General features: G+C 36.9%; 1 protein-coding gene across 1 annotated transcript in view; it reads right to left on the reverse strand.

Moving 5' to 3' along the window:
• Nucleotides 1-5034: 5034 nt before the first annotated feature.
• Nucleotides 5035-25714, reverse strand: part of LOC132131508 (contactin-associated protein-like 5) — an 80837-nt gene continuing 60157 nt past the window's right edge. The window contains exons 11-24 of the mRNA XM_059543551.1: nucleotides 20170-20276; nucleotides 19774-19893; nucleotides 17054-17254; nucleotides 15144-15300; nucleotides 14850-14977; nucleotides 13484-13654; nucleotides 11915-12133; nucleotides 10430-10669; nucleotides 9240-9464; nucleotides 8251-8384; nucleotides 6953-7040; nucleotides 6540-6743; nucleotides 6388-6459; nucleotides 5035-5836 (exon numbers count right to left, since the gene is read on the reverse strand). Coding sequence (XP_059399534.1) covers nucleotides 5634-5836; nucleotides 6388-6459; nucleotides 6540-6743; nucleotides 6953-7040; nucleotides 8251-8384; nucleotides 9240-9464; nucleotides 10430-10669; nucleotides 11915-12133; nucleotides 13484-13654; nucleotides 14850-14977; nucleotides 15144-15300; nucleotides 17054-17254; nucleotides 19774-19893; nucleotides 20170-20276 — 2269 coding nt within the window. The 3' untranslated portion in view covers nucleotides 5035-5633. The remainder of the gene's footprint in view (nucleotides 5837-6387; nucleotides 6460-6539; nucleotides 6744-6952; nucleotides 7041-8250; nucleotides 8385-9239; nucleotides 9465-10429; nucleotides 10670-11914; nucleotides 12134-13483; nucleotides 13655-14849; nucleotides 14978-15143; nucleotides 15301-17053; nucleotides 17255-19773; nucleotides 19894-20169; nucleotides 20277-25714) is intronic.

Raw genomic sequence — 25714 nt, forward strand, 5'->3', positions numbered from 1 at the left:
GTCAACTCATTTGAAAAACATTCTTTAAAAAAAAGAAGCGCGATAGTCATATAGAGAAATTAATGTTACAGTTGTTGCAGTTTTAATGAACAGAAAAGCGTGTAGCCAGCGCAGCAGCAGAACGGCTAAATTGAACTCGAGGTTTTAAAAAAAAAAAAAAAAAAGTGGTGGGTACAAAATGACTCATGACGAAATCTCCCCCCCGTCCCCCCCGAAATCGACGCCTATGATAACCAAGTTTTATTTCTGATGACATCATCAAGGCCTTTTATTTTTCAACCCCTCCCCTCAATCTTCCTGTCATGTAAAGACACTAAACTATCCAATTATATATATATGGCACTTAGATACCTGATCCAGTCCCTAAAGTGCTCCATAGGATGCGGAATTCTCCTCCAGAAACTTTTATCCAATCTTGATTTAATTATTATTATTTTTTTAACATGATCATCTGAAGCTTTGTTGCATTGGTATGAAGAAACTCAAATATGACTGTCACCCCAGGTTCAACTACAAGAGATCATGTTCAATGGGATAGTAGTAGACTCTAGATCAGCTCTTCCATTTCGAGAAAACTGATACATAAAGCTTTCTCTTAAAACGAGAGTTGACTTTAACATCAAAACTTGGGTCCCATTTAGCCATCTTAAATCATACGCTAACATGACGCCATTATTATTGTTCGAACTAGTCAATCGCGTCACACATTAAAACATATTGACAGTTACTATTTTGGTTGTACTAGGCAGCCCTGCACACAATGCATGACTTACTTTCATCCATAGTGTCTCTCGTTAATTCTATTTTTACCATGTCATTCATGAAGCCCCTCCCACTGTAAAATCTCATTGACCTACAATATTATTGCGTATAATGTTATTGTGTATAATATAATTGCGTCGCAGTGATTTTTTCACATTGTACAATATTTCACTTTCAGTGACAAAAAAACAACAACAAAAAATACATTATGTGACTACTTGACACAAGTTGTATCTCTCTTTAACTCTTAATTTGATGTTATGAAGCTCAAAATGGATTATTTTATGAAATGTTGAGGCAGAAATAAACAGTATCATAATCATGTATGATGAAATCGTTAATTTATTGTACATTTTAATTAGATTTTTTTGTCCCAGCCACGTGACTGTCAAAATTCTAGCAGTCGTTTGGTCTCTATTTCTGCCATGTCATGCATATAGCCCCGCCCGCAGTGAAATCCTATTGGTCCAAAAGCCTGCTCCTAGCTGTATTTTAAACATCAAATATGTTCTAATTGGCTGTGATGTTTTTTTCTTTTGTGGTCACTTATAGCATTTCTTGTTTACCAAGGACAGAAAATTGCGTCAATACTTACACACCCTTATGTGGTTCCAAACCTGCATGACTTACTTTCACCCATGGAGCACAAAGGAAGATATAAGAATATTCACACTGCAAACAGTTTTCCAGTGGCTGTTGAGCTACAAAAAAAGCAGGATAAATGTTAGGACAAAAATATAACTCGGTGCAAAAATAAAGCCAGTGTTTCCCACGTTTGTCTTTATGTAGTTCCAAAGCAGACATTTCGAACACTTGACAGTTGCTTAATGAACGCAAACCTACGAGAACAAAACTCATTGTCTGTTCTTGTCCAAACCAAGACAAATTCTCAATGCATGTCAAAATCGTTTCTAATAAGTAGTTCGGAAAAAGAAGACACAGGAATGTAGCACATAAAGCTACCAAAAATGTCTGTTTTTTTATCATTAATTATACATTTATTTACATTACAACTTTATAATTCTAGCTCAAAATAAATCAGTCATTAGTGTGTATATTCTAGTCCATAACATTGTCAGTGATTTGCCATGTTAATTTAATATTTAAATGCACTTAAAAAATGTGTTTAGGCAACGGACCACAGTATTTTTTATTGTTTTATTTTATATTTTTGCAAACATAAGAATCCAAGCAGACCCGTGGCATGATGTGCCTTACGTGACGGCAACTTGGTGAATTCTGCGAACTCAGCTTGGCGAATTCTACAAGTACAATACTCAAGTCCTTCCAAAATAGGAGCTAATACTTCATATTCCTGAATACGGTGAACATTCACAAAGGTTAACCTATACTACCAGCCCACACCATTTCTTTTTTTAGATTGATGTACCCAGGGTATAGGAACAAACTGATAAACCATAATGATATATATCAATTTAATGTTAATGTTCACCTAACTGTACAAACAGATTTTTTTTCAAAGATAGGCAAATGGGCTAGCTAGACTAGTATTAGTGCTCGCATGTCATTTTTAAATGTGTATATATGCATATATTGACTTAATTTAGTCAATGTCCAGTCAGTATTGTTATTTAAAATGCTTATAAATATATATATTTTTTGATAAATGAAATGAAGCTGAAATAAAATATAAATATCAGAATAAAAACAAATAAACAAATAAATAAATAAGTTGCCCCGCCAAGTTTTAAGTTTTAAGCAAGTTTAAGTTGTAATACTAATACTGAAATAAAATTAAAAGCTGTAAAGACATATTAAAAAATGTTTATAAATAGAAAAGCAAATAACAAAATTACTAAAACTTAAACTAAAATGAAAACTGAAAATACAATAAAAGTTAATTCTGAATATGAATAAATACTATTTAATAGCATAAAAAAGAAAACAATATGCAGTATTAAAAACACGTCTGTGTGTGTTTACATTTTTATTACATTTTAATTTTAAACATTTTTAATAATTTCCCAAAATGATTTGCATTTTTAATGTTTGCTGCACACCTGCACTACTATTTTGTTTTTCTATTTAAAAAATTCATGTTTAGTTTAATGTGTTACTTGCAGTTTATTTGTAATCACTTCTAAAACTTAATGGCAATTTTTGAAAATTATTATTAAATTATTAAAAAAATTTCAGTGTGAAAGTATTGCACCCATAAAAAAAAATCCCATTTTTATTTTTCTAGTGATTTGTAGCTTAATTTAAAAAGCCCACATCACATCTTAAACTTCCTGTGAGTTGCAGAAATTGCTCGGTAAGCCGTCCCGCTTCATTTCAGTTTCGGTAGCATGAATATCTGAGATTGAGGATTCATTACCTCCGTGAGACGAAATGAAATCTAATGAAAGGAATGAGCCAATCGTGGTTCAACATTCTGGCTGGTGTTTATCCATGCTGAGATGGATTTCGCTGTAAATCGGACTCAGTTCTGAGCCCAGGGCTGTTTGAGAGAGGATCCATCATCTCTGTTCCATCGCGGGACTGACATTTACATAGATCACGGCTAGATAAATATCTAGCATTACTGATTCTTTGTCCTTACGCCACTGAAAATGACAAATGAGGGGGTTGGGTGGGGCGATGATTAGATACCGCCTCGAAGCTTTGCTCTGGTGAATTGTGGGTATTATCAGAGGAATCTGCACATCTTGACCCTTTCCTATGCTATTCTGTTCAGAAGAGTTTTTTTTATCATGTTGAGTCCGGGAACCAATTATATTTTGATTATATCTCATCGCGGTGAGGAAGCAATCATAATATGATCTAAGACCATTTTTGAAGCTTATACGGGAAAGACCTGGCAACCTTTAAAAGGATGTGAATCATATTTTGACTCCATTACTCTGTTCCTCTGGAATATAATGCAATAGAATCAGGTCCCACCAGTACAGAATGAATTCTCATATTCCCAGTCTAAGAGTTTATTGTGGACTGGTTTGATGCACTCAATATGAAACCTCCCCTTCATCGAATCTGTGAATTACAGGGAACTTCATGTTCCCAGAAAACACATCATGGCCGCTTCTGACCAGCATATGAGACTTTATGAAGGTAAAGTGAAAGAAAAGGTCTGTTCTCACTTGTATATATATATATATATATACACGGTATATATTCTATCTTTTTAATGTTGTTGTTTTTATGTAAAACAAGAAAAAAAATACTATTTTGTTTTGTCAGCAGATAAGAACCATGTGTGGTTTTCCTGTTGTGACTCACTTATCCGTGATTTATGCAAGTAGAACATCCTTTCAACATCATTTCTTTGGTTCTAGAACAACATTTCTTGGAACCAATCACTGACCTCATATTTTAGGGTTCACATGAGGGCCTGGAAAATCCTTATAGAGTGCATCAGAAATAGATGCACTGAGTGAGTTTTAGACTTTAAAGATGACATAAAATCAAAATTGACCGTATAACTTTACTTAAAGATCCTATGAAATAAAAATGAGTTTAGTGGGTTGTAAGAACTCATCTATTAGCTTTGAGGCCATTTATATGGTAGAACAAATGACTTTTAAAGTTGGCTAAATAAACGTTTACACGTTCCAAATTTACAATCGTGATCTTCTAACAAAACAGATTAAGAAAACTGAATACTTGCCTTGAGAGCTACACAGATTTGTGTCCAAATCCACTAGAATGAGAATTTCCCTTCCCTGGATACAAACTACAACTGATTAGCAATATCATTTAACCTGCAAAGTATGCAGTAAAGGCTTTCGGCTATTTAAGAAATACCATCAGGAAATACTCAAAATGTCCAGTTTCCAATTTCTTAATAAATGTTACAGGTTTTCTTGTGCACACATCAATGTTTTTCAAAAAACTTAATCCACAGCTTTTCTGACGTTAACCAAAAACATGTTGGCACTGATATGATACTGATCAATATCAATCCTACTTTGAAGGGTCCAATCAAATCACACTGCATAAAATCCCCACCCATTATTTCACTTTCACCATAAAATATATGGCATAACCATAATTAAATGGCTACTGATTTTTTTTTTTAATATTCTCCAACTGGAAGCCACTGTTCTGAAACACAACGCCTGCTTTTCATGACCCAATTTTGGACATAATCAAGTCCTTATTTCCTGTTCTTTCACCCTACGATTCATCACATAACTGTTAAGCTAAACACATTGCGAATGCTGTTTCAAGTAGTCCATAGTAAAGGAAACAGAGTTAATGTATGAAGGAGAAACAGAACAAAGGAAGGAGGAAGTGAAAGAGCCCCACTGGTAACATCAACCACTTTATTTGCATCACTACATCGTGCTCGCCTGTGGCTGAACAAGACCATTCGTGCTGGATTAGTACTGCACCAGAGCCGTTTGATTGGTCACGGTCCACAGACTGGAGACCGACGAGTGTTTGTTTGTCTGCCAGAGTGATTCGCATGTGCACACACGAACGATTCTGTAATCTCTTTGTTGTCTGGTTAAACAATTAGCCCTGAAAGCAAAAGAGTAGCTTCAAACGTCTTATTCTCAATCCTCTGCGAAGGGCTGAAGACCATGTTTGGGTACAGCTTCTGAGTTTTGAAGCCACCTGATCTTCTAACTCTTGGGAACATTTTTCTAAAACTGCAGCAAAGAACCACCGATATATTAAAATCCACCATGCTGCCTGGATACCACTATAGTTCAACATATCTGTGTTGTGTACTTTCTGTTCCCTGAATCCTGGATGCTAAAGGACAGTGGTTGGGAGGGTGAAGGTCACTGGCTGTGTCCACAAAGCTCAGCTCACTTCCTGTCCCTAATCCCTGTCCACTGAGTTGGCATCGAACATAGGGTCGCAGCGACTCAGTGGGGATCATGAGGTTTGTACACCACAGGTCAGATGAAGTACTCTTTCCTGCTGTCTCTCATGGCACTGTGTAAGTCCAACTCGGCCCGGTATCGGTGTTCTGGCCTGGGGTGGTGATCTTTCTCCTTGACGGAGGCCATCTGCCGGATACGCTCGTTTCGATTGCGGTACAGGAAGCGGGTCATCACGGCCACAGCACAGAGGGTAATGAGCACCACTGCTGCTATCAAACCTACGAGAGACAGAATAAGTGAGTGGCACTTGTGCCAATGCACAAGGGCGTAAGGTTTCCTCATGCAGTTTTCGCAACTGGTTCAAGTTGGTCACAAAGATTTCCAACGTTGACCAGCAGAGAGCTGTTTGGTTTGAAAGCATCTTATGACCAATGGTTCTGAAACCACCACTTTCTGTGTCCGATGGTCACAGGTGCAGTCATATTTAACACTGTTTGACAAATTTTCACTGGCTAAATGCAGTAATTTCAGTAGGAATCCACACAATTAGGAGATTCACCCAGATTTTGCACCAAATTCAAGCTGGACACGAGGATTTGCCATGTTGACCGATCAAAAGCTGCTTGGTTTGAAAGTAAATCATGAGTTATGCTTTATAGCTACATTATTGCCTATTGACAATTTAGGATGGACTTTTTTTGGCCGTTTCATCTTTTGCACCTTCAAAATACCTTACCGAAAGTTCACAGATTATTGACAGAATATTCATAAAAGGTTTGATTTTACAGCACGTTTGCCTTAAAAAATTGAGCAGGAAAGCAGCACATACCTCCAATTACAGCAGATCCACTTTGGGCAGCATTCGTAAGTTTCTTCCCTCTACTTCCTGTGTCTGCATGATCTGTCAATAAAGTTTGTTGTTTGTACAGTGATTCCATTCATTTCACCATTTCTTAAAAACTTCTTGGTCCTTTTACTAACCTGACAAAGATCTGGATGAAGACTTATCCGCCAGCTCTCCGCAATTTGACTCTACCAGGTTACCAAGAACATTAACCAATGAGCTGCCTCGATTCAATATGGCCGCCTTGAGAGGAGCCAAATTGTTAAACTGAACTGAAGACAGACAGCCGATGAAACCTCTGGAGCCGGCCTGGAGAACCTCCTCGTCTACACCAGCTCGACCTGAGAGAGGCAAGAATACTGTACCTCAGTAGGTTCTTATTTGTCCCAACAACTAGTGCTAAACTAAACCAAACTAGTGTATGTAGTGCTTAATGAAGGATTCTGCCCGATAAGACCATCTCAAGGTGGCATGGTGTGGTGAATTAGTCCGTAAAGCACAGGCTCATACATCCACAGCTTTAATCTTGAAGTTTAATTAAACCGCCTACCTGTGACTTTCCCCAATGTCAAAGACCTTATCGTGATCAACTCTTTGTCCGTGGACAGGCTGTATTTCAGATTGGTATCTTTATCAATCTAAGAAGGAGAAGGATACAGAGAGAAAGAGAGAGAGAGATCTAGCGTGACATTTGCAAGATTCCACAAATATTTTATTGGTGTGAGACAAAAGCCACCACGTGTTAATCTGCAAGACTGTGTGTAGAATACCGATGACATCCTTGAGTTTAAGCTCTGCTCATAAAGTCTGTGCTACTGGTGAACAAAACTGAAATGTATCATCAGCCATGCACATCAGGCTACTTTATTTAACTCCGACTGAAAACCAATCTGATCTTAATCAATTGAAAGGAATGCTATTAATGATGCTATAACTTTCCCTCAGCAGCATCAGGACTAACTCATGAAACATGAGTGGAACTCAACTCCTTTGTGAATTATTTGTAAAAGCATTCTAATGAAAACAGAAGCATAACATTTTTTTTTGAGTAATATATTTTTAGGAAAACATTCATATGTAAATTGAAACAAGAATGTGTTTTTATTTATACTATTCTTATGTAATGTGCAACACAAATAATGCAAATGATTCATATAAACAATTTTACATAATTTGTAGAAAAATGTAACCTAGACAATATAAACCTTAAATAAAAACTATGCAGTGTTGCAAAATTTGACTTGCACCTTCAATTAAATGTATGAATAAATTGTTCATAGAATAATTTTAATCTATTAAATGTATTTAATATACAATACGTTTTATGCCTAAAATATTATGTTTGTTCGTAAAACAATTTGTACATAAATTGTTGCATGGATGTGACCAACATCTTCAATGGAATTTCATTGTAATTTGTTCGTAAAACAATTTGTACGTAAATTGTTGTGTTAATGTGTCTCACATCTTAAATTTCTGTCTAATTTGTTTGTAAAACAATTCATAAATAAACTGTTGCATGAATGTGACCAACATCATTTGTTGATGAATTGTTGAATTGAATTTCATTGTAATTTGTTCATAAAACAATTTGTACGTAAATTGTTGCATGAATTGTTGCATGACTGCAACTTCAATCCTTAAAATTTTTTGTAAAACTATTTTAATGTAGATTGTCTTGGTTAGGTTCAATAAATGATTGTTCTGCTCGTTTCATGAATAAAGAACAATGATTTATAATAACGCTGTTAACATATAATTGTGCAGTAGCTGCCATAACTGGTTAATAGCTACCACAGAACTTACCCCAATTGTTTTTTTATTTTTTTTCGCTTTTTCAAAACTCACCTGGACGTACATGTCCCTTCCCTCTCTATGTATCTGGACTCTGTGGAGCTCTCCATTGGCCAAATTAAGAGATGTTGGTGTAAAGATGTCAGACTCTTTGTCTCTGTTCAGCCGATACCAAATCTGCAAACTCCCTGCAGGACACCAACAAGATGCGAGAAAGCCATGCAATTTGAGACACAAGTGAGACTGAATCAAGTCAACATTTCCTTCCCCACTGATGAGGGTAATTGCTAGCTTGACCGCTGTTTTGAAATATGAGAAACACAGAAAAGGATGCTCCTCTCCAATCATCACCATCACCTCCATTGTAGTAATCATCAACTGACAGTTTGAAGGTAATCAAAAAACAGCTCTGATTGGCCAATACAACACTAGGATTTGCCACATGCTGTTACAGGACAAAAAAGAAATGGAAATAGAACATTGTTATTCTCTGATAATATACATTTCTAGACTTTATTTGAACTAAATTTAGCCAGTACCTATTAAAAAAATTATCCTTACCATAATACTCCTCTAAATCTCAAGGTGGTTCTTATTTTCATATATATTAAATATATTATATTTCAGTTTTAATTAGAATATATTTAAAGCAGCACAAAAACACTACTATGATGCATGCAAACTATATAATTAACATTATACTATACAACATGCATGAGAGTAATGAGAGAGTTTTTTTGCATTAATACATTTGTTGTACAGTAAGGAAAATTATTGTTTTATATTATTATTGTATATTAAATATTAACATTTCAGTTAGCCTAAATGTAATAACAAACACTACCATTATGCAAGACTTAATACTTTTCGTAAAATAATGAGTAGTAAAAAATTGCTTTATTTGCTTTTATCATTATTATTATTATTTTGGGAAAAAATACAGTATGTCCTGAACCTGTTCTTAACATGTTTTGTGAGATTCACCCTTATTACATTAAAACAAGAAAGAAAGCAAGAAAGAAACAGTAAAATGATGTTATTACCGTTGTGAGCCAGAATAATGGCCATGTACTGTCGATGATAGGTGTTGACTGTCAGAAGCATGGCAGGAGTTTGAGTTGTGAGGAAACTGAAGGCGATGCTCTCTCGTGAATTGCTGCCTTGGGCAAAGATAGCCGAGGACTGACGGCTTTGGTTGCGCATCACAGAAAATGGTTCCTGGAAGGTATAGGTCACAGAGGACCCGCTTTCAAAGGACACAGACACTTCTAGAAAGGAAGAAAACACGAAAGCATGAAAATGTTGGTGCAAACGCTTGTGGGCAGATCATAGACACTGATTGGTCGTGTTTTTGTTTCCCTATCAGCATATTAATGCACTGTCGAACACCAAGGACATGATGCAGAGGAAATCATTTAAACTTTAAATGAATGCAAAATTATGCCTGGACTGAAAACGACCCCTGGTCATCTCATGGTGTTCATTTACTCATAATATTATCTGAATAGAAACACAAGCCCTCTAGAGTCCAATAAATAAAACGCAAAGCCAAGAATGCAGTCTCATTCACAGAGCATTGAATGGCTTGGCTGTCTGGCATATCAGATGATCAAATGTGATAAAGGCTGTATTGACAACAGAGCGGTTTAGCATTGAGCGTGATGGGCAGGGAGGTTCCACTGGGATTGGTCAGGTTACAACCCTTTGAGCAAAATCCATCCAAACAACTGTGGTTCACGGTCATGGACTCTGAGACATCGAGACAGACAGAGAATAGGAGAACTGCACTGAATATCTCATGTTTTATCCTGCTCAGCTTTGATCAGGTGCAATCTGCGGGCACAACAGCGTCTTCAGAAATCAAGGTTATCAAGTTCTTAAGTGTCCTCCTTCTTGAAAGCTCTTTGAAATACCTTAGTTGAGTAAGGAGGATAACGAAGTTGAAACCAACTGTTTTTTTAATGATGAATTGCTCCCTTGAACTGCAAAAAAATCTAAAACATTCTGTGTTATAAACAGCCACAGAGAGATATGCTGGTCAACATTTGGCCAGTTAGCACCTTACTTTAATTATGAATATCTCAACTGTTTAAGATCTAATTACACATTTTATTGTGTATATATTGGTATGAGTTTCACCATTGGGCAACCTGCTTTTAAGATATTGTAACTTGCAGAAACCAAGTGTGCAACCAAACTCAATATTAGCGATTTATCAGCAATAATGACGTACCTTTCTTGCAGTTGGGTCCTCCATAGGCTGAGTGTGTGCAGTCACAAACGTAGCCACTGCTCTTCTCGATACATTTCCCCCTGTTGTGACACAAGCTGTTTTGGCTGCTGCAGTGACCTGGGCACCCCGAACTAACCCCAGGGGTCATTTTAGCCCGCTCCTCAAGGTCAAGTGTCATCCCGTTGATGCTTAATGACCTGATGCACCCTAGATATCCTCTCTGTCTCGATGCTGTGCCTCCTGCACAGACAAAAAGCAGTAACTTTAAAAAGCTATCTTAGCGTTAGTACATCAAAATTTACCACCAAATGGAAAGCTTTGTTAGCTCTTGTACAACAGAATTAAGTGTATTTATGACAGAATCTTCATTAGTGGTAGTACAACAAAATTAAGCGTAAAAAAAGCTTTATTGGTGCTAGCACAACAAAATGAAGTGTAATTAAAACAAGCATTGTTAGCGCTACTACAACAAAATTAAGTGCATAAAAGACAAAGCTTTGTTAGCGCTAGTACGACAAAACTAAGTGTTAACAAACAAGCTTTGTTAGCACTTTTACAACAAAATTAAGCACAAAATAAACAAAAATATGTTAGCACTGGTACAACTAAATTAAGCAGAAAAACTGTAAAGTGTTGTTAGCGCTAGTACAACAAAACTAAGTGTAATCAACAAGCTTTGTTAGCACTTTTACAACAAAATTCAGCACAAAAATTTGTTAGCACTAGTACAAGAAAATTAAGTGTAATCAAAACAAGCTTTATTAACACTAGTACAACAAAATCAAGTGCAAAAAAGTAGTTTTGTTAGAGCTACTTAAACAAAATTAAGCGCAAAAAAAGACAGCTTTGTTAACCCTAGTACAACAAAATTAAGTGTAATCAAAACTAACTTTATTAACACTAGTACAACAAAATCAAGTGCAAAAACATTTAAAGTTTTGTTAGATCTAGTGCAACAAAATTAATAGCAAAAAGACAAAGCTTTGTTAGTGCGAATACAACAAAATTAAGCGCAAATAAGAAAGAGTTGTAGGCATAAGTAAAATAAAATTAAGTACAAAAAGAATCGTAATAGCACTATGCAGCAAAATTAAGAGTAATTAAGACAAAGCTTTGTTTGAGCTAGTACAACATAATTAAGCACACAAATTGTTAGTTTTGTTAAAGTTAGTGCAACAAAATTAATTGCAAAAAACACAGAGGTTTGTTAGCACTGGTACAACAAAAGTAAAAGCAAATAAGGCAGAAAGCTTTGTTAGTGTGAGTAAAACTAATTTAAGTGCAAAAAATAGAAAGGCCTGTCAACAAACAATAATATAGAAAAAAGTAATGCAGAATTAAAAGGGTCGGTTTGGGGGAGCGTTAGGAATTCAGATTGAAATAATAAGCATGTAAACTCTATTAGCAGCATCTCTGTGGAGGTACAGGGATATTATTCTTTTACGCCCCGCTGGCACAAAGCTGTCACTCAAGGCGGTGGATTACCAATGAACAGCTGGCTGTTGAGCTGAAGGTGGGTGTGGCCTTCAGACGGGGCCTCCAGGAAGCGCAAGGGCAGCTGGTCCACCTGCAGCGACGCCTCCTTCATATTCCTCTCAACTCGGAGATAGTGCCACTGCTTGTCATTCAGCGGCACATGGGACTTCACCGTCAGGACCACCGGGCCATTACCCACATCAAATGTGAAGGTCACAACAGAAGGTCCTGCAGGAATGAGAAGACAACACCAATCACTTCATATGCAACAGGAATTTGTGGCTGTAATTGTAGGGTTGGGTGATTTGATATATTTAAATTTCATATTTAATCTTAAGTAGCAGAAATTACGCTACAGTTTAGTTATTGTTAAACAGTTCTACTGTCCAATTTAATGACTTGTCTGAACTATTTAGATTCTTTATTAAAAGTATTTAGGTAAAAACATTTTAGCTCTTATATTAAAATAATCTATTTAGCTGTTTGGTTATAAGTATGGTTCTAAAACAATAATACATAAATATCAAGAAATTGAAGTACCACCAAAGGGCTGAAAAATAAAAATGTGCAAATAATATAAAAATGAAAAAACCAAACACTTCCATGTTTTCCCTATTTAAAGACGGTTACATGAGTAGTTACATGAGCAAGTATGGCGGCACAAAATAAAATCTGGCGATTTTCTAAGTGGATAAAAAATGATAACTATAATGTATGGCGGAAGAGGACTTCGCAGCACTTCGACCACAGCACAGTAATATTGGTATTGGTAGTAGTTTGGGTGGAGTTCTTAGGAGTGATGATATTACTGCGCTGAGGTTGAAGTGCTGCGAAGTGCTTTTCCGCAATACATTATAGTTATTTTCTATCAGCTTAGAAAATTGCCATGTTTTATTTTGTGCCGCCATACTTACTCATTTAACTATTCATGTAACCGTCTTCAAATAGGGAAAACATGGAAGTGTTTGGTGGCTTCTAGATTCATCCCTGTTTGGATCCTAAGGAAAGAATGGTGCTAAGCTAAATGCTAACATAGTGGCGCCACTAGCTACAGTGATTAAGTGCACGCACTGAGACGGGTGCGGTACGTATCGACTCGTCGTTAAAGGAAGTCAGGGTGCAGTGTGACATGGAACAACACCCAGAAACAGGAAGCCAACCTCTTAACTTTCACATTTATATAAATGCAACAACCTCAGCAATATACTCTGGCAATTTTGGGTGAAAATAAAAAAGTCCTAATACTTGGGGGAAAATATATATAAAAAAGTTGATGGCAGGCAGTATGATGAAGATGAACAGCCTCAGTGAACTGTGTACAATAATTACACAGCTGATGGTTTCAACGGCATAGTTCACTAAAACTACTCTTTCCACTCAAACTGGCTGTGTCCTCTCCTCTTTGCTGCAAATACTAATGACACGGCATTAATATGAGTGGCTTTTACCATTTTATTTTGCCATTTGTGTTAATAGTAACATAATAGTAACAAAAAAAGTTTTCTTAACCCATCTTCATTTGAAAATTTAATTAATTCTCTTTTTTTGAAAGCCTCGCTCTCAGTATAAGGGACTCACCGCTGAGTTCCACTCTAATGAAGTCTTTTGCACCCAGATTTTCCAGGAAGACTCCAGAGGGAGCCGTGGTTTTGAAATAGAGTGAGATGTCGACGCTGAGCTCGGCCTGAAGCATTGGGAAGTGCAGGTAGGACGACTCCTGGTAGAAGGAAGCGGCGTTCCACAAAAACCCTGAGGTAAGAGGAGACCGATTATGGTTTTATTAAAATATTCTTATGCTAAGACTTAATTATAACCTGTAGTTTAAGGGGTCTTGTCAGAAATTTTGCTAAACTACTGTATATATCCCTCTTTTATAGCTAAGATGTGATAGACTGTGTAGGTGAAGACAAAATCTGACTGCAAGTTCTAGATATAACCGATTTTTAAGGTTGTTCAAATGAATGCATTAACACATGGGATTAATTAATGTGTTAATGCACTAACTACAAAAATTTAAGATTTAAAAAGTAAAGCATGATTGATAAATTTATTAAACTGACAGCAACAACTGTCCCTCAAACAGTAGAAGGCAGCGCTGACAGCCAGAAGATCACAAATTTGGTTCCCAGGATAGGCATGGATAAAATCATAACTTCCCATGCAATCAGACGCATGAATGTAAATGTCCTTGGCATCCACGTCATGCATTAAAATTGTTCAAATGCACAGATAGCCATACTTTATCCCTTACTTAATAAACAACAACAACAGCATCCATCATAAAAGTTGCTAGGCAATTCAGTCAAAAGTACAAAGGCAGCGCTCTTCATGTTACATTTTTATTACATAAATGAGAATTTACTCTCAGACAAAACTATTTGTTCTGGAACAAGTATATTAAGATCAAAGATTGCCCGTAAGATTTACCCAAAACAAATTATATCTCATGTTTAACCATTTTAGAGACATCAGAGCCAGCGGTAAATTCCAGAAGATCTGGCCGAGGTGAGGCTCCTCTTGGCCCTGGAGCTCACATCTCCGAAAACGTCCAAGAAGATTTTGAAATAGACATTACTTTTATTAATAAACCACATGTTTGAAGTCTAAACAAGTTCTCGCATATATTTTTTTTTACTTATTTTTATTATTATTATTATATAAAACATAAAATAAATTTTAATAAAAATAATTAAAATGTATTATTTAAAAAAACTGACAGCAGGTTCTAATGCAAAAAAAAAAAGGGGGTACCCAAAAGTTTCTAAATGTGTTAATTACAAAAGGTCTAGAAAAGCAGAAAATATTTAGTTAGTTATAACTTTAAGTGTTTTACCCCCCCCCCCCCCAAAAAAAATTCCAGTCCATCGTGTTACAATTCAGTTTCACATCTGTAGTTGAAAAAGTTTCTAAAGTATGCTAAAATGAGATATGCATGCTTACGTACTGTCGCCGTAGCAGTGCAGAGATCCCACTCTGTAAATAGCTTCAGACCCACTTCGGTTTGTGTCTCCTACCAAGATCTCGGTCACTGGTAAGTGCTCTTTGTAGGACAGCACTCCTGTGTCATTCTCCCTGTTCACAAGCAAACAATAGCTGTTTTTACACGACTGCTCTCACTATCCGCAGCTATTGATACTGTAAACATGAGACGATATTCAACAGATTACAAGCAAAACAATGCAAAATCTAATATGAAAGAGCACCAGTGTAGAAGCAGGCAAACAACGATGGCTCGTACCATGAGCTGCGGTCAGCGTCACAGTTGCAGAAGTGATTCATATCAATGCAGTTCTCATCCAGACTGCAGGCGCACTGCTGCACCCCGGGGAGAAATCCACCCCAGTACGTCCTCTTCTCTCCCGCCCGGTCCAGCCACCAGGACAAGGGCGTTCCATCTGGAGCAAACACATTTCAGCCAAAACGTTTCTTTATTTTTGCCAGTGACTGTGACGTGTAACAAAAAACGACTTTAAGCCAATATAAAAGGTTAATACTGACAGTACTGTAGTTTACGATTTTTGCGGTATGGCGGATTAAATCAGGCATGAAAACATTAAAATAAATATTACATGACATATATAATGTTTACATGTTTAAACTATTATACCATTTTAAATGATATATTTACTTTTTTTTAAATTGAGGGGAAAAAATACGTAAAGGTGTTTATTCTGTATACTAAATACCAAAATAAATAAAATAAAATAAACAAACAAACAAACATTTACATTTTTAAACAAAAGGATTTTAATAATAGAAAAAATGCCCTGAATAACAATAATGATAATCTCAAAAATACAGTTGACGATTGCAGATAAGAGCTGGATGTTTTTGTCACTGTAAAACTCTACCTGCCTGTAAAACGTGGTCAGAATTGCCATTATACATTATATTTCTGTAGTTAACAGATCTGAAAAGAGTACAGTCCATGAAGATATTCCCACAAGATCCAGCCACCGTTATTCCACACGTTTAGCCTTTCTACTCAATATCCCCCCCCAGGAAAAATCAGGCCAATCGTTGTTCCCTTGCTCTGCTGCCACCGGAGCAAAAGAACGGGACCCAACTGTAGATCTCATTATGTAAATATCTCTGTGCCCGGCACAAACTGATGAACAATTTCAAGGACTGGCTAGTTTATAAATGTCACCATTTCCCATCAATTAATATTGTAATTAGATTGGGGGTCAAGTCAGATTAGAGATCTGAACAAATTCCACTTTGGGTAAATGATCCAATGAGCTGAGACGTTTTAATCAAGAATAAGGACTTGGAAAGAAGGCAGATGAGATGTTCGGAGAGTGAATGCTGATCAGTGACTGCTTTTAATAAGTAAGAATGATCAACACGTATCACTATAACACTATAACGTCCACCCTTGCATTAATAAGTCATTAAACATTATGACATTACCCAATGATCAGTTATATATTCTCAGGGTTATCGTTGTTAACTAACACATATTTGCTGTATGAAATAAATAAATACAATTATATATAAATACTAGATGAAAAACTTGAATGTTAAATGAAAATCAGAAATGTTGTTTTGGCAACTAACCTAAATAGGTTGAAGCACTAAAATTATTAACTGGGAATAAAAACGTAAACTAAAACTAAACTAAAATGAATGAAACTTAAAGAGTAAAAATTATGTATAAAATTAGAAAATTGGAAATAGGTTAACCACTAAAATTACTAACTGAAAAAAAAGAACTGAATTAAAACTAAAATAAAAAATAAATTACATTTAAATAGCAAAATAAAGACAAAAGCACATACAATACCAAAATTAAAATATATAAAAGGACAATATTAACAATTCAAAATATTAATAAACAGTATATATAAATTAAATAACTGTATATCAAAAAATACTGTAAAAATAAAATAGTCCCAATATACTTTATATAGTGATTTAAATGGAGAGACAGCAAAAGCTCAAGAATAGATAGATAGATAGATAGATAGATAGATAGATAGATAGATAGATAGATAGATAGATACAAATCTGATACTTTAATTAAAATATCCAAATAAAATAATTACATAAAATGTATATAATAAATGTAAATGAATATATTATTTATATATTAATATATATTATAGAATGCTAGAATTAACATGGCAGATGTTTTTCAATACCAACCCCATGTGTTGAAGAGGCGGGACTTCCTGCAGAGATAAACCACTTCCTGCTGGCACTGTTCAGACCTGCCCACAAGTGTCCGCAGCTGTTCCAGAGACGTGCTGTAGTTGAACTTCATCACGTGGGGCTTCTGAAGTGAAGACCCTTGAACCCTCAACATGTCTGTGCTATTGTGATTCACTACAGTCCAAACCTTATCATCTGAAAAAAAAAAAAACTAAATAATACATATGTATTCACCACTAACTGAAAATACAATTTTTACAGTCAGCACACTGTAGCATACAACACACAGCATCACCCATCTTTTCTGTGCTGTCAAAGTCAATCCTTTAACAAACTGAATGTTCATTCAATGTCATTCAATCACAAAAGCAAGCTGTAATCCAGATAATAACGTACACAAACCTTAACGAGAAAAGAGCGTGACTTCAATTAGATTTAAAAATAAAGCAGCGCTGCAAGTCTCCTCCAACCAAGACTTAAGTCCAATCTTTGCTACACCTCTGACGTCAGCTTTCATTTATCCAGTAAACACCTCAACGGGGGGATGATTGTGTTTTCTCAGCCAGCAGGCACTTAAATCGGCGTGTGCCAAGCATACAGTAATTTACATTTCATGCAGCATTTCTAATTGAGGTTGGCCTAAGTCAATGGCATTTTATCCTAGTGGATCCCGAGCCAGTGGATAAGTGTGTAAGAGAGTGACGCTTTATCACTATTCTGCAGGAGATGAGGAATATTTCACAAAATAAGCAGTGTGTATAACAGTCCAGCAAAACGGTTCCCCCCTGGACAGACCCATCGTTCTGCAACCTGAGACCCCGACAGCCCTGGCAGACAGTGCAACATCCATCAGCGATCGGACAAGTTCAAGCCCTGATTAATGACTTCGTATTGGTGTGGATTCAAACAGATTTCCCCTGGCCGAAAACTGCCTTGAACAATTCGTCAGCTCTGTATCTCGAAAAACTCCAGAAAAAAAAGTGAATCTGAAAAAATTATTCTGACAAGCTTTTTCACCAGAACACAGACGCTGAAGGTCAGATTCACCCCTGAGAGTTATTTGCTATTTTTTATGTAGCCTATATTGGTCAGTTGTAGTTTCATATTATGTAATCAAACTTATTATTAATTATTATTAATAATTTGGTAAAACTCCACAATAAGTTTCTGTATGTAGTTAATGCTACATTTAACATGAAATGGAAATCAACAATACTTCAACTTGTGCTTTAAAATTTTACTTTTTTAAACATTTCAAGTTTTATATATGGACACATGGTGAACTTGGTCTTGGTGAACATAAGAGACTTTAACATTTCAAGCTGTATAAATTAACATTAAAGGAGGGGTCTAATGCTATTTCATGCATTCAGAATTATTTACACTGTTAAAGAGTTGGATTCACTGACTGAGTATTCCTGTGCCAAGTAGACTGTTTCTGGGTTCTAATAAGTTGTGGAAAGTTTTTTTTTTTCGAGCATGGCTTTTTTCGAGCAGAATTGCTTGTATGGGCACTTCTCCTGGAAGAGCACGTGCACACAGCAAATAGAACGAGAGCGTGAGCACGCTCCCAACAAAGTGCTTCCCCGTGAGGGGCTGTTGCGCTATTTTAGCTTTGTGTTGTTCATTCATTTATTTATTAAAGTTTTGTTTAAATGTTTACCAGTTCCAGTGCTTTTTCACGTTTTCAAATTTATTTAGTCTGTAATGTTGCTGTTTGAGCATAAAAAAGATCTACAAAGTTACAAAGTTCAAAGTCCACTTCAAAAGGAGATATTTTATTTAACAGAAATCACTTTTCAAATACCACAACGAATGACTCTTTTGGACTACAACACATATTTTCCGGGATTTGTGATATCACAAATACTGACGAATGTCACGAGACCTAGTGAAGCTGCACTAGAGAAGGCAACGACTGTTATCACTATATCGGGGACACGCTAGCTATCACAAGGGGGACAAACTTAAAGTGGTCAAAATCATACGGGTTTTTGCTGCAATATTTACACTGAAGCTCGCAGGCGGCTTGACAAGAGGCATGACATTTCCTGACCAGGCGCCGAGTGATGCTAATCACAACACACACAGCCAAAGCTAACCAATCAAAGCACATTTCATATTTCAGAAGGCGGGTCTTCATTTGATACAGGAACTATTTGAGCTGTTCATGCCAAAGTGGGAAGAGAAGTGATGTAATAATGTAAAATATGTGAAAAATAATGTGTTTTTCAAACAACCTAGTACAAAAGCCTGTTCTAGTACACCCCCAAAACAAAATCAAGAATTTGTAAAAGAGCATAATAGGAATTAATGAATTCTAAACAAACATGAATTTAGCAGTAAACAACAATACATTTGTAAATTAGCATTTACCTATTGTAAAATGCCTTAAAATTACAATAGTGTTCATTGTTGATTAATAATAAATAAAGTATTAACGAACATTAGCAAATTGAATTTTACTGTAATATATTAAAATAAGTTTAAAACAAACAAAAAACACAAAAATACTAATCTTAGATGTTAAAAAAGGTGGCAGGCTCAAACTAAGCTGTTAACGTGAAACTGCATTCACTTTGGGTTTATGTTTTCTTAACACATGCAGTTTGAGAAAACTGCATGTACAGTATGTATGCAGCATGTCTATTTTTATCCCAGACTTGCAGTATTCATGTTAACACTTATGTTTTTTCATCCCACAGAGGTCTCACCGGTTATGTTGCAGTAGACGATGGTGGATTTGAGCGGCCCGCTTCCATCAGGATCGATTGAGAAAAAGCCGGAGGCACTTCCTGTGAGCCGGTGGGCCTCGCAGGAGAGTTCAAAGATGGCTAACCAGAAAAACAGAAACAAAAACCACAAGTGTCATCAAAGGAGGAAACCTGTTTATTTGGCTTTGTAGAGAATACATGTTTTGTTGTTTTGCATTTGCATTAATCAGTATTACTAACTTCAAAAGAACTGAAAAAGTAAACAAAGTTTAAAACAAAGTTTAAACATATTATTAATCAAGGCCAAAACTTGAAAGCTTTGAAAGAGTTTGTAGCTACTTTATCAAAAAAACCAAACAAACAGTCATGTTTTTGTAATTGTTCTTGTCAACCTACAGTTATGACAGGTTGCTCCCGTGTATCCAGTTCCCGAACAGTCACAGAAAAATGTGTTCCAGGACTGAGAACATTCCCCATCATGCTCGCAGTAGTTAGGAAGACATCTTCAGGAAAAAAATACGATTTCTGATCAAACTTTGATGGTACTTACAGCAGGGTGGAAGATACATTATAGAATTACATAAATTATACAAACGACACACTGTGACATATGGTACAATACCGAACGGTGATGCATCATGGATTACAGGAAGTGACATCAATCAATAACCACAAGTGACTATTAGGAAATAGATGAGTGAGGCTGAAAGCTCATGAAGGAGGCATCAATTTTGCAACAGACTGAACACGCACTCAGGGATAAGGATGCTGGACAAGTGATAAAAGATTGTGAGCCATATATCAACTATTAGCGACTCTTGAAATGATCAAGATCTTAAAGTACATGCAAAATCCTGCATTGTAACTGCATATGAGATGCAGTTTATCTACTGTTTTATCCCTCTCTCATCAGCAGATAAACAATCTATTTTCATACGATGCATTACACATAAAAATCCTTTAATGGATCCTAAATGACAAACGAATAATTTCAGAAAGGAAATTAAATTCTGAAAGATGATAATACACAAGCCATTTAATGCAAAGCATCTGCTAAATACCTGCATGTAAAAATGCTAATTAAAACTGACATGACTGAACTCCCTTGTTAAAATATAATTCAACAAAACCATCTGGTTATGTATTTAGCTCTAAAAATACAATCTCTTCTGAAGCGCCTCTTTGTCAACTGTTGAATTTGAACGATTTTAATGCTGTAATAGTTTATGTCACTAGAAGAAAATGTAATAATTGAATCCACTAATCAAATGCTATACAAAAACAGAGGTGTGGAAAAAATAACTTTAAAGAATCTTCCAATGCTTGATTACTACTTTGATTAATTTAGAATAGAGAGAGGGCACAAAAGACTAGGATAATGAGAAGAAGAAGAAAACGCAGCTGTCAGACTCCATTGTGGCAGAAATAACTCATATCCATGTAGCGTGTGATGAGGGAAGGGAGGAGAGAAATGACAACTGTCTCGCCTCATAGGCCACAAGATTGCGGCCGTGTCTGAAACTCAGAAGAGGTCAATTCTAAACCAGCGTGAACGGATCTCAGCACTAACAGATGAACAGTGGAGTATGAAACCGGACTGAAGTTGAACCCCAAAATAGGCTGGTATTTTTTATATTAAACTGTATCTTTTGGCAGTTCGGGTTGTGAACATTGCAAGTCATCCTTGAGAACATTTTGACGTATCCCAATGGTAAAGCTGAATTTTTAACTCATAATTGAAGTAACCTTATTAACATTAAACTCCATTATATTACTGCGTTAACTATCAGCGGGATTTAACAATAGCTCAAAACAATATCATCCCTGAAACACATTGTTTTAGAGGTGTAACATTACAAAGACATACAACCATTTTGTAAAAAAAACTAAACAATGAACCGTGCACAATAAGTGTGATGAGGGAAGGGAGGACAGGAATAACAACCATCTCGCCACACTGGCTGCAAGATTGCGGACGTTTCTGAAACTCAGTGGAGGTCGATCTACACCGGTGCCGGCTGATCTCAGCGCTAACCGGCGAACAAAATGGGATGAAACCTGACTGTTAAACCTTGAAATACATTTGAATACATCTTAATTGTGTCTTTTTTGCAAGCTTAAGCACAAAAGTATAATGGCCAATCTTTTAAGGGGGGAAAGTGCTTGGTACAGAAAGGTTAATTAAAGGAGCAAAATCTAAAGGGTTACGGATGGTAACTGAAGGATATCAGATAAGTGCTGTGGTGCGACTCTTCATTCAGCCAGAGCGAGTGTGATTAAAGATTACCATTACTCCCTCATTCTCATTTTATTCTCTGCTTAATTCTGCTATGCATCTCATGAACAGCAGGGCAAACGTGGGTAGCATCACAAAGGATATCTACATATATTCCCCCACAAACCAGTTCCTCCCCATAGGTGCTATTCAGAGAAATGGGTTGGGGTTTGTTGGCAGAATCTGAGGTGTCTTGGCCCAGTGACTGCTGTCCAAATCTCTATTGATCTGTCTTGACTATCAAACTGCAGTCAGCTGGTGAGAAAAGAGACTTCGGGCCTAGGCATAGGTTAGACGGAGTGATAAAGAGACATTGAAAGTAGTGGAAAAAACAAGCAATAGCTAGATACAGAGCGTGAAAGGAATGCAGCTAGAGACAGGGGAAAGTGTCTGAAGCACACTAGTCTAGGTCTATACAAATGATTAAGGATGGTGATCAAAGGCTGTCAGAGAGGAGTACACCTTTTCGAAACTTATTCTAGAGGGCAGCCAAAACCGACAACTGGCCTCGCTTATCTTCATTTACTCTGGCTGATAGGCTTTATTGAAGCGAAAACAGGCACATCTTCTACAGCCTTCGTACTCAGCCTGCTTCATGTGGCTCTTAATGATGTTGCATCTCGAAGGCTCATTTATCCCTCAAATTATTCTTTATGTTTTTGTCCTTGGCTTGGCTAGACAGTCATAAGTCAACAGAGTTTAGGATCGTTGCTAGATGACGTGCCCTACTCTGGGTGCTGCTTACAAACCAATCAAAATTAACCACACTATGACAATAATACTTTGGGTCTAACCTTTAAGAATTAGCAACATCCATCACTAGGACGTAAGAGGAAATGGCAAACTATATCATTGAAAAAAGAATAGCGGTCAATAAGAGTCATAATAACTTGCACACATGACATCAGTTTTATGGTGTGGTCATGTGTGGTAGTGTTGTTGGGCAAATTTTCATGGGAGAAATCCAATTGCGATCTGCACAATTAGGTATTTTCTCTGAGCATAAAACATTTCCCAACATTACCTCATGTTTAAGTTGGTCAAGTGAATTCTAGTTTAAATTGGTCACGTGATGACCAGCAGAAAGCTACTTCTACTACTACTACTAATACTACTACATTTTTGCCCACGTAATTTTTGACAAAAGGTCTCTAATGTGGCTACAGTCAGCCAGCATTTGCGGAGACTGTAAAAATCAGTGGGAAGTCCCATGATTCCTATATTCACGTGATTTCTCTTACAGAACAACCCTTTATCTGTACCAAGGTCTAAACATAACTTTCACAAAAATGACTGTCGAGGCAAATTTACAAAACGATGAGCTGTTTCAACACTACAGTAGTTGAAGCATCTTTTCCAGTGACTTTCATTCAAACAGAACTACCTCATCTATCACGTTACACCTTTTTGAGTTAATCTTGAAAGCTTCCCCAACAGGAAAAGCTTGGATGATGTGCTCCTACACTGGATGCTTTTGGCTGACTGAGCAGAAATCACCATCAATACAATATGCACCTATTGTGTATGCTGCTCACCCAACCATCAGAATTAACTACCACACTGACATGCCCCTACTCTGGATGTTCTCCAACCATTTAGAAATACCAATCACCACGACGTGCACCTACTCTGGATTCTGCTCACATACCCATCAGAATTTTCTACTGCAGTATATTCAGCATACTGAGGGAACTCCTCCAATGACTTTCATTCAGTCAGAATTACCTATTTTCTGCCTTTCAGGATTCTAAACCAGTCTGAGCTGACCATCAAGTTTTTTCCTGCGGGAAGTGCTCTAAAGACGTGCCCCCACTCTGGATTCTGTTTACTGACCAGTCAGAAATCACAAGTGTTATATTACACCTATTTCAACTGTATATGCTGCTCACCTACCCATAATAATTAACTACCACCCTGGATCATCCATGGATCTTCAGAAACCCTTTTGAAATTACCATCACTAAGATGAATCCCTACCTCTGGATGCTGCTCATTAACCCATCAGAACTGACTTTCATTTTAACATGCCCCTACTTTGGTTGCTGCTTACCAGCTCACCAGAACTTTCCATTACTCTGAGATGCCTATACTTTGGATGCTGCTGATTACTTAACCAGAAATGACCATGCCTCTTACACAAAGAGCTGCTTACCAACCAATTACAATTAATCTTCACTCTGACATGCACCTCATCAAAAATAACCATCTTTCTAACATGCCTCTACTCTGAATGCCGGTCATCAACCCGTCAGAACTAACCATTACCCTAATGTGTCCTTACTCTGGGCGCTTCTCAACAACCCGTCAAAATCTTTTTCACTTTTACGTGTCAAAAAGATATCAGCATATAGAACAACTAGGATTAGCTAGCTAGGCCTAGGCTAAATTCTGAACATGCAGCACACTTTTCTGTCAAACAGTATAATAATGATTTCATCATTTAAAAGGTCCAAATTTAGTATTAAATCAAGGTCCCAAAGTAGCTAAGATTGTGTACAACTGCTTAACTAAATGAAGCCAAAGGGAAGAAACCTTAAATCTAAAGTTTTACAACATATGTTAGAATTCAACAGCTTCTACCATGAAGGCCAAGTTGGTTTCTTGTGAGCAATTAAACTCATCACAACACAATTTTGGCCTGTTTTAGTTCTGAGGTGATGGTTGGTCAAAAGACCATTTCAAATTTTGTTTGACAAGGGCACATCAGTCTGAGTGGGTTGTGGATGCATGCCTGGAACTGCCTTCCCCCCCTGGAACATTCACAGCATGTTGGCAGAGCTAAAATCACAATTCGTCCCCACACTGGCCCTGCCAACAGTTATTTGCCCAGGTGCCAGGTCTGAGCATTTGCTCGGTGAAGAATGTGACATACTGTACATTGCCAGAAAGACCGGCAGAGACGAGATTGACAGCAGAGAATTTACGATCTTACCCCCTCTCCTTTTCCCTGGCTAGCTTTCCCTTTTAGTAATACTCTTTTCCAAACCCGGCTATCTCTTTTTTCTCCCCCAACTATCTTTCTCTTTGCCCAATGCTTAATCTAACCTGACTTGCTAGATGGCTATCTTTTTTTTTTTTGACTGTCACTGTGTGCTCTTATCCTAAGTTAACTAGCTCATTTTTTCTTTACTTCTTTATTCCACCCATCCACCTATCAGTCTTTCTTGCATCTTTTGTTCATCTTTCCTTCAATCCTTTTCTACCCCTTCATACATCCATCCTTCATAGACGATGTGTGGCGCATGCGCGAGCGGCGACACGGTCCCTGCACGTCTCCTATACCTGTATTTGTTTGTTTTGTTTTAATGTATGTTTTTAGACGCCATAACTTTGCGAATTAATTAAGCCCTAGACCAATACGTGTTGGCTCACACTATGAAGCCGAACCAAGTCATTTTTCTTCTGATCCTCACTTTGTTGGCCGACCTTATCCAACATGTTGTCGGCCACAACATTAAGATACACACTGGCCAGACGGCTCGTATCACCTACTCCCGGGACTTTCTGTTAAATATGGGACTCCCTTCAACCCGTCTTTGCTTCACACATCGTCTATGAAGGATGGATGTATGAAGGGGCTGTAACCACCCGAATGTGTCAGAGGCAACAACGCCAAAACAAGGAAACGCGGGAGGAAAGGAGGAATACGAGAGCGGATTAAAAGGC

The sequence above is a fragment of the Carassius carassius genome, chromosome 48 (genome assembly GCF_963082965.1).
Source record: "Carassius carassius chromosome 48, fCarCar2.1, whole genome shotgun sequence".
NCBI lineage: Eukaryota > Metazoa > Chordata > Actinopteri > Cypriniformes > Cyprinidae > Carassius > Carassius carassius.